General features: G+C 41.8%; 1 protein-coding gene across 4 annotated transcripts in view; it reads right to left on the reverse strand.

Moving 5' to 3' along the window:
* Nucleotides 1-10,325, reverse strand: part of mta1 (metastasis associated 1) — a 77,728-nt gene that overhangs the window by 29,114 nt on the left and 38,289 nt on the right. For all 4 annotated transcript variants that reach the window (XM_079528928.1, XM_079528929.1, XM_079528927.1 and 1 more), the window contains exons 5-8: nt 8,113-8,176; nt 7,497-7,614; nt 4,880-4,982; nt 173-272 (exon numbers count right to left, since the gene is read on the reverse strand). In XM_079528928.1, coding sequence (XP_079385054.1) covers nt 173-272; nt 4,880-4,982; nt 7,497-7,614; nt 8,113-8,176 — 385 coding nt within the window. The remainder of the gene's footprint in view (nt 1-172; nt 273-4,879; nt 4,983-7,496; nt 7,615-8,112; nt 8,177-10,325) is intronic.

The raw sequence follows: 10,325 nt of genomic DNA on the forward strand, positions 1-10,325 counted from the left end.
TCAGTAAAACACACACACAAGCTACAAGCATTTCCCTTGATTACCAGTTTCTCTCCCGCGCTCTTCACCTACGGTGTGATACAGACTTAACTCCAGTGCGCATTTGGGTGTGTGTGTGTGTGTGTGTGTGTGTGAGAGAGAGACAGAGTGTGTGAGAAAGAATTGATCTTACTAAGGTGATGTCTCTGGAGGCTGCTGCAGCGCTCATGTGAAGGCTGGGCTGCCGGACCGAACTACTGCAGTCCAGGGCCCTAGCGAACGTACCTACTGAACTGTGAGAGACAGACAGACCAGTACCGACAGACAGAGTGAAAGAGAGAGAGAAATGTAGACAGACATAAAGACATAATACAGTATATACACTGTGTGTGTGTGTGTGTGTGTGTGTGTGTGTGTGTGTGTGTGTGTGTGTGTGTCATCACTGATTTCTGCAATTTGACACTACAATATACAGCTCCATCTCAATGAATTCGAATATTTTGTAAAAGTAAATTTTCTTCTGTAATATAATTCAAAAAGTGAAACTTTCATATATTCTCAAGTCATTGTGCATATGGTTTCAACACAGCCAACACACCACATTGTGCTTCAGTATGTTGACAAGCTTCATGGAGATGCTAATTCTCCTTTCCAGCTCGATTTGGCACCTGCCCACAGTGCCAAAACTACTAGTAACTGGTGTACTGACCATGGTATTACTGTGCTTAACTGACCAGCCAACTGGCCTGACCTGAACCCCACAGAGAATCTAGGTTGTATTGTCAAGAGGACGGTGTAAGACATGAGACTGAACAATACAAATGTATTTACGGCTGTTATCAAAGCAAACCTGGGCTTCCATAACACCTCAACAGTGCCACAGGCTGATCACCTCCATGCCACGCCCCATTGATGAAATAATTTGTTCAAAAGTAGCCCAGACCAAGTATTAACAAGATACATTAACACTAGCATGTCTGAAATAAATTCACTACTACTATGACGGCTAACGGTCAGGATGACCGTGTTTTTCGTGCAATTCCATTAGCCACTCTCTCCCTGCATCTCTTATAATGCTCTTCACACCTCTCCCCCCCCCGCGGCGGGGGGTTGACGACTTGCCATCGTCTTCTAAATGTCACATTCCAACTAATTCAAGGCAGCGTTTCAACTCAACAGCACAACTCGACTTATTTTTTCTTTTTCATTCCAGTTTACCAAACTATAATTATAGTGACGTGTGAGCGCTATATTGAATACCCTTGCACAACGCGAGGTAATTAACACCAACTGCCTGCAAATTATTTGGTCTTTGATTGTGTGATTAACGGATTATATATAAAAATCCCGGCTTTAGACCAAATAAATACAATACTGGGAGTATTGGGTGCGTCAGCTCAGTCAGGAGGTAACAGGGGTCCAACACAGTTTGGGAACGGATAAAACACTGTCCGACTTTGTATTGAGCCAATAAAATACCACAGCCAGAGCCAGGCGCATTGCCCAGTCAGACGAAATACGACATTAGTGTTATATATTGTCATTTTTATATAGAGGGGGAGACATTATAGGCTACACGTGTATGGGTAAGGGGCAAGGGCGCATCGATGTAATTAATATATATTTGATTGATTGTGCCAGCGCCAGATGTCTGCAATCTCAGCAGCAGCTGAGGTTTATAGCAGCACGGTTTATATACCATAGGATAGATCAAGTCATGTGACGCATCACCGCCACAAATAGTGCTACAGCATTATCTAAAATGCACTTCCGCATACCTCCGCATACCTCACCTCACCGTCAGTTACTTGGATCCATGAACATACTCTCCCTCCCCGTGAGAGAGGGAGAGAGAAAAAAAAGAGAGCTGTGATGCGTGCAAATCAGTTCCACTGGTCGCGTGCAGAAAAGTTTACAGACAAAGAAGGACGGACAGAACTGTTATCTTTTGACTGACAAAACATTTAGAGGTTCGGGACGTCTATCGGGTTGGACTGATTTAAAACACTGTCATTTTTATTTGGAATCGCACATCGGCAAGCATTCTCGCTCCAAGGAAAGGAAATGTCGGTCGGGTCAAACAGACCATGCTATAAACTTTATTATTCTAGGATAATTTATTTATTTTTATCATCACCACCATACATAATTATGCTATAAAGATGGCGTGTATAGTCAACATTTATTTATATCTATTGAGCTATGCGCTTGGTGGAAACAATACGCCAGTCAGTCAACACACCATATTTCACCATATATTTTTTTCCGTTTCAGGAAAAATAAAGTCAGACATTGTTATTTCTGCAAACCGCATATAACAAATATAACCTCTAAAACAACATTTAGTCTATGTTGTGAGTACATTCGTAACATGTGGAAGTAGTTGGAATGCAAATGACACATTAGCTTGAACAATGCCCGTCTCCAGCCGGGAGGGAGGTGTGAACATCACTGCTTACGGGGGAGAAAGGGTGAGGAGTCTGAGGGCGGTCAATTTGACCGAAAAAGTGCAGTCATAATAGGTATAATCATGTCTAAAATCATATTTACAAAACGTTTCAGATGCAAAAAAAAAACAGAGATGATTGGAATCGAACATTTAGAAAAAGTCATGCAAGGGGAACTTTCTCAGGACTTCATGGGCAAAGAAAATCCACTTCAAAATTTCAAAATCGGTCAGAAAGACCACTCCGACGTGCTAGTGTTAATATTATATTTTAGTGGTCTCATAAAATATTCTAATTCATTGAGATAGGATTTTGGGATTTTCATGAGCTGTACGCCATAATCATCAAGATTAAAACAAAAAAATGTTTTAAATACTTTATGCACAATGAATGACAGTTTCACTTTTTGAATTATATTACAGAAGAAAACGTTGCCAGGCAAATAATAAGATTTCAGCCAATGACATTTGGCAAATATTGCTTAGCAACAAAAGTTACTTTGCAATGGGTAAATGTCTAATCCCTGGATTACTGAGGCCGTTTTAATGTCACAATTCCTCTGTGTGTGTGTGTGTGTGTGTGTGTGTGTGTGTGTGTGTGTGTGTGTGTGTGTGTGTGTGTGTGTGTGTGTGTGTGTGTGTGTGTGTGTGTGTGTGTGTGTGTGTGTGTGTGTAAAACATTTTATAATAATATTTATATACACTGTCACGGGGCAATCCGTGCCCTATATACAAATACACATGAAACTGTTCTCTATAACATGCAAAAGGGCTATTGTTTTAAACTTGCGTGTTGGAATTTAAATGTTCACTGATTTTTGAGCAACCACTCCAAGGAACAGCAATGTTCGTGTTAACCTATGTGACTATGTGACTATGAGTATAGTCTGGTGCGCCAGAAACAGAGAGAGAGAGATAACACTGCAGTGTTGCCTGCTAATGGGAGACAGAGAGAGAGAGGGGGGGGGGGGGCAGGGGGAGAGGGGAGTTGCACCACTCAGTTCACACGGGTGTGATTTTTAGCTAATAATGTCTCCTGCACTGCTGGTGGCATTTCCCTTGATAGGCATATCTCACAGCCCTTCCCTGCCCCCTTTCCAGACCTAATGGTGTTGACGTGACGTCACTCCATAGACATTACATGTTAAAGACCTACATTCAGAAGCCATAAACAACGCTTTGTCTGAAGGTAAACTTTATTCTATTTGTTTTAGCGGTCTTAACATCTTTTCTTCATAATAATATTGTTCTTGACTCTTTTACATTTTAACATTTGGAAACGGCCTTAAATGGTGCAGATAAAGCAGGTAGGGATGTAGCTCTGGTCCATGAGTAAGGCTATGGACCAGAGCTACATCCCTACCTGCTTTCTCTGCACCATTTAAGGCCGTTTCCAAATGTTAAAATGTAAAAGACCAATATTATTATGAAGAAAACAAGATGTTAAGACCGCTAAACCAAATAGAATAAAGTTCACCTTCAGAAAAAGCGTTGTTTATGGCTTCTGAATGTAGGTCTTTTAACATGTAATGTCTATGGAGTGACGTCACGTCAACACCACTAGGTCTGGAAAGGGGGCGGGGAAGGGCTGTGAGATAGGCCTATTAGGAAGGGGCCAAGTGCTGTGCAGGAGAGGGGTGTTTCTTATGCTTTGAGTAATTATTTGTCATTGAGTTTGCATGCCGATTTACATTTGTTTAATTGTAACGCATCTTTAGGAATGTATAGGTTACTTTTATGCAATGGGTTATTTATGGAAGGGGTTATTTATGGAAACTGACACACCGTCTGAGACTGCAGGAAGAACAAATGGAGGACAAATGGTCCAAATGGACAACATTTAAGGGAATGGGGGAATGAGGAGCAACAGTAAATGCCTAGGAATATGTGATGTAAGGTTTGAAACGCAACGTCGATTTTATTTTATTTTCATTTTTTCACGTTTGTTTGTACTGTATGTTTTACTTTATATTGCTATTGTTCAAAAATTAATACAATTTTAAGTGACAAAAAAAAGAAAGTATTTATTGAGAGGAAATGTTGCTAATTGATTCTGTGTCCTGTGGTAGGATCCACTCCTATTTAAGGGAGGCTGCAGGGACAGACTAGTTAGTTAGATGTGGGCAGGAACACAGATAACATCCCTGAGGGAGAGCTACAGGGCATTGTGTGATCAAGGTATAGCCTGAAGAGAGTTCTTATCCAGTTGGGTTTTGTTCATTAGTGTATGCTCAGGTGTTCATTTCATTTTGTCATTTTTCAATTTTTGGCCAGTATTATTATTGCTATATGCCTTTTTGCACTGTCAAATCTGTACTGGAGTTTAGTGGAGGAATTTGGGGAAAATAAAAACCCTTAAACTGCATTTCTGACTGTTCTTGGAGCCTTGGCCCATGGAGGTATGCCCGTCTGCCTACCACGTACAGTAGTTAAGATTCATGATTTGGTTCTTACCGAGCCACAACTAAGAACTGTTCGATCTGTTTTTCTGTCAAGCCACTGCTGGTTTCCCACACCCGCTCTTCCAGCTTAGACAGCTCTCTGCCATCCTCCTCACCTGGTAGAGGGGGGGGGGGAGAGAGAGAGAGAGAGAGACACACGTTTTAGCTGTGGAAACCTGGTTTCTATTCACTGTGCAGGGCTTACACACTTTAGGGACACTGTTGTTGACTTACATTCATTCCACATGCCCTTACTCTAACATTAACCATGACCAATCTAAATATAACCCGAAACAGATGCATGCCTAAATATGAAATCAAATGTTTTTGTGAAACACACATACAGACACACGAAGCCAGTCATTGGAGCGGTATGCACTGCTCAAAAATAGTTTAATTATTTTAAAACGTAATCGATAAAATCTCCAAGAAAAGAATCGACAGTTGCAGCCCTACTTGAATATACATAACCTATAATACGTCCCAGTGCTGTGGAAATAGTTTAGTTCAAGCAGGGTGACAAGAGGAATTAGTAGACCCCTTCTCAGCCAAAAAGCTGGGAGCACAGAATCTGTGAAGTGCATAGATATTATCTGCTTTTCATTTGGAATGCTTCAATACATATGCTAGTGCTACCGTTGCCATGGTATCCTCGCTTTCTTAACTTACTTAGCTTTTTTTTTTTACTTTACCATTTGCATATTATGGTTTGGCTTTGACTGTCATAGCTGGGTTTGATAACTTTCTACTACTGTTCTGTTTCACTATATTGACTTGCACTGTTAACCCATTTTGACCCGAGATCAGATTCTAAAAATGTCTTCTACATCCTGACAGTTTTCTGAAAAAGCTATGTTTCTATGTCAGTCGTTCTTCGATTTTTCAAAAATAGCAGACCTACAAGCTGTTATGCTTTAGCTATTGAAAAATAGCAGATCTACAAGCTCATAGCGCGAGTGGCGCGCTACGAGCTTGTAGATCTGCTATTTTTCAATAGCTAAAGCATAACATATTGCTAACACCAAAAGGGGTTCCCACCCAGAATGGGTTAATATTGTTTGCACTGTACACCTGTATAGGTGAACTGACATTTAAACGTTTAACTGTTCTTGATTTTATGCTGGCATTACAAGAACTGTACAAATACCATCTTAATTATTCCGAGTTGGAACATCTAAACTATATTCTAGTAATATTTTGTTCTATGACTATGTAAAGACCAAATATCTAAAAAAAAAAAAGACGTCAGTCTCTACTTTCATCGGGGGGAAAAGGGTGCTGAAACTACAGTAAGGATACGATAAAGATGCCAAGGATTCGACAGTGATGTCACTGTTATGGAACACGGAAGTAGCATGAACGTAGTACAGAGAAGAAAAAAGAAAAGAAAATAGACAAAAAACTAGAAAAAGTGCCCTTCTGGGCACAGGTCTCTACCAGGAGGATAGGAGTGTGAGTGTGATGTTTGGCAAAATGTTTAGGAGCAATATAAACGTGTGTGTGCGTGTGCGCGTGCGTACATGCGTGCGTGTGACGTGGCTTGGCCTGTTGTAGCGCCACCATGAGGCTGATTTGAAAAGTGTCAAGTGGCATTTCTTCCAAAGCCTAGTGGGAATATGCGGGAGTGTGTGTGCAAAATTTGGCATCGACCAGGTTAACGGTGCCGGAGATTAGCTGATCACAGACGGACGGACACACGGACGGACGGACGGAGTGCAAAACACTCTCTCCCCATGCCTTCGGCCTGGTGGAGACAAAAATGAACGTAGTACCAATATGCCATTATGCTCAAAGCGGTTTATAAACCGCTGCGGTGACATCACTGACAAATCCATGGTATCTTCATGCAACAGAGTCAACACTTGGTGACGCAAGGTCTGACGTAATTTACACATGCTACCTGGGTTACCCTCATTCTGATTTCCCATAGACTTGTGTTCCAAAAATAAACAAATGATCACCGGCGGATTCACTCGTATGGATATGAAGAATAAACTGACGGCGAGAAAACGTCATTGTTACTGCCACGGAATTAAGTTACATTTTGTTACATTAAGTGACTAACTACCGTAAACGATACAGAGCCACCTCCCTAATAATATCGCAGAGACCGTTTGTTTATATTTGGACCACAACTTTTTTTTTTTTTTTTTAAATCTTTTTATTGTTTTTGTTTTACTTTTTTTCTCCCTCCCATGTGGGGTCCTTGTTCGTGTCAACATATACATTTGTTAATACATAGAAATAGGCACCCATCATTTCCCTCCTGTCCACCCACTATGCCCACCCACTCTTCCCCAATGCAGAGACAATACTAGAGAAAGGGGAAGAAAATATACAAAAACAATAAAGAAGTAAATTAATTAAAAGAGGGGGGAGGGGGGGGGGGGGGGGGGAGAAGAAGAGAGGAAAGGAGGGGGGCACCTGTGTGTGCGCGCAGCCACCGGTTTACACGACACACGTACATACAACGCATAGGCCTATGCGTTCACCATTATCTAGTTCAAATAACTTTTATACGAGACAATTCTAAGATGACCCAATGTGATTCTAGAGAAATTACTTCCGCAACCCAGGGGATAAGCCAAGTGACGTCAGGACTTCGGTGCTAGTAGAGAATGTACATGTACCTTCTTTTAGGAAGTCTGTGATGTCAGCCTGGTATTTGTTCCCTACGCGTATCTCCCCCTTATCAGCCAGCAGCGTCTTCTGCTGAGGGTCGTACACCAGCGAGTAGAAGAAGGCATCCTGGGAAAATAAAGATGGTGTGAATTTTCTCTTTTTTTTTAAAAAAACATGCGAGGACATACAGACAGACAGAGAGATATTTGCAGGAGTAGAGAAAAGTGTGACTGTGTGTAATCTGTATTTGTGTGTGTGCGCGTTTTCCCACTCTGCTAGTCTCCTGTCTCCTCATTACTGTGCGTGAAAAGAACATTCTGGGTCAACACGCTGAATAATTCATCGGCCAGTGAGACTCTCCAAACTCATGAGAGAGACACACACACACACACACACACACACACACACACACACACACACACACACACACACACACACACACACACACACACACACACACACACACACACACACACACACACACACACACACACACACACACACACACACACACACACACACACACACACACACACACACACACACACACACACACACAAAATTGTTACAAATGAAGAGACGCCACTGCATAATACAGATGGGGAGTTGGTATTACATGCATACCTCTCTGTCCAGGTAAGACTTCAGAGCCTCCGTCTCATTCAGCAGGGTCACACAGCACTTCCCCCTGGAATCAGCCAATCACAGTGAGCAAGGGAGGGCATAAGGAGGGAGGGGGGTAAGGAGGGAGGGAGCAAAAAAGGAGGAATTAAGAAACAATGCAACAAGTGGAAGAAAATATGGGAATAAATTGTAGAAGGGAAGGATGGAGGATCGAAGGGAGGAAAGAAGGAAAGCAAGAACAGAGAGAAACAGAATTAAGCAAAAAGGAGCGATGGAAAGGGGAGAAGGATTGAGAAAAGGGATGGAAGAATGGACGAAGGAAGGAAGGAGGAAGGAAGGGTGACAGGGAGGAGGGAAGGAAGCAGGAAATAAGATTAAGAAACGGAAAAAGGCAGAAGCAATGAAATGGAGGAAGCAACGAATGAGGAGACCAAGGAAAGATATAGGGAGAAAAGCAGAGGAAGGAAAGACATGAAAGACATTAAATACAGAATATCAGACAGTTCATGGGCTTATGGTCCGGGCGGCAGGTTATTAGTATTATAGAAGTAGAAAGAGATGAAAGCAGCTACTCTCAGGTAAAACCGTCTGGGAGTTGACTTTACTTTGATGTCAATCTCTCTAGATTGCCGTGGCGAGATTGATTTTGTGTTCCGATCAGAGCAGCTCCAGCTATTTGACTCAGTCAAGCAATCAGCAGTCTGTTTGTTGACATGGCCCAGCTTTGAGGCTCACTGGCCCCCCGCGGAGAAGAGCGGACACCAACTGCTCCCGTTTGAAATTCTAATTATTTAGCTAACTGATTAGACACACCACTTCCAGCTCGGAGCAAATATCATTTGGCAAAATGATAAATCAAACCCCTGTTTCGAAGACCCTGGACTTGAGGCCTTTGAACGCCAAATAGGAGGAGTTGCTTTAGTTTGTAGGATAATGAAAAACACATCATCTGATTTGGTTTGCAAGGGCAAACCAAATCTGTGTATGTGTGTGTGTGTATGTGTGTTCTCGAAGCTAGTTAGCTAACCTAGCTACTCTGTCTTAGACATGGTTGCTTCTGTTTGTGTGCGTCGTTAACAGAGAGAGACAGTGTTACATTTTCTCGATCGCTCCCCAGGGCATGGAGACAGACACATAGGCACTGTGTTTGTGTTTTTATAGACAGCATGTGTGTAATACATTGAACAGATACGTCTGTTAGCGCTACTTAGTTAGTACTGTTAAGTAAATCAACATCCGTTGTGGGGAGGATACGGAAACAGTTTGTGTGCGTGTATGTATGTGTATGGAAATTAGCGCATACAGTGGGTGGGATTTAGACCGGATGTAAGCCCTGCACAGTAAATAGAAACCAGGTTTCCACAGCTAGTTTGTAACAAAGGGCTACATGTGGACATTATCAAGCATCCTTTTAGATAATGAACAAACTTGACCAACCTCATATTGACTGCTATTTCACTCTTATTTCACCTATTGTATAGGTACCGTATATGGCCATAAACATGTAGAAATTCTAGCATGATGAGATTTATTTACCATTATTGTGATGCTGTATACAGGAGTATGTTTTGAGCTGAGCTTTTACTTTTGGGTTCATTGTCTGACTTTGATTGCTGAAAGTAGACCTGCATAAAAATGGTGTACTGTAGCTATTTACAACCAGGTAGTGCAACTTAAATTGAATTGCTGTACTTTGAAAATGGTTTATTTACATGTCAGAGTTCTAGGTTATTCTTCCCATTAGGGAATTTTGTTCTGATTAGCTGCCACATAAGGTTACATATCATTTTACCGTTTTACTATACTGTACATTTAGCAATTAAAAGCAGGTCTGTCTGATCTAGTGTTGACAGCAAATACGTGTGGGGGTGATTAGAGTAATTAGAGTCATTATGGGTGGAGTTAAGAACCCATTGTCCCTCCCATTGTCACACCCACTTCTGCATTGGACGCATTGGACCCAGTCACATATGCCCAGTGTCACTATTGGATAGAGGACCCAGTCACATATGCCCAGTGCCACTATTGGATAGAGGACCCAGTGTCACTATTGGATAGAGGACCCAGTCACATACTGTATGTCCAGTGTCTCTATTGGATAGAGTTCCCAGTCACATACTGTATGTCCAGTGTCTCTATTGGATAGAGGAGCCAGTCACATACTGTATTGTCCAGTGTCACTATTGGATAGAGGAGCCAGTCACATACTGTAT

Source organism: Electrona antarctica (assembly GCF_951216825.1).
Source record: "Electrona antarctica genome assembly, chromosome: 18".
In the NCBI taxonomy this organism is placed as follows: domain Eukaryota; kingdom Metazoa; phylum Chordata; class Actinopteri; order Myctophiformes; family Myctophidae; genus Electrona; species Electrona antarctica.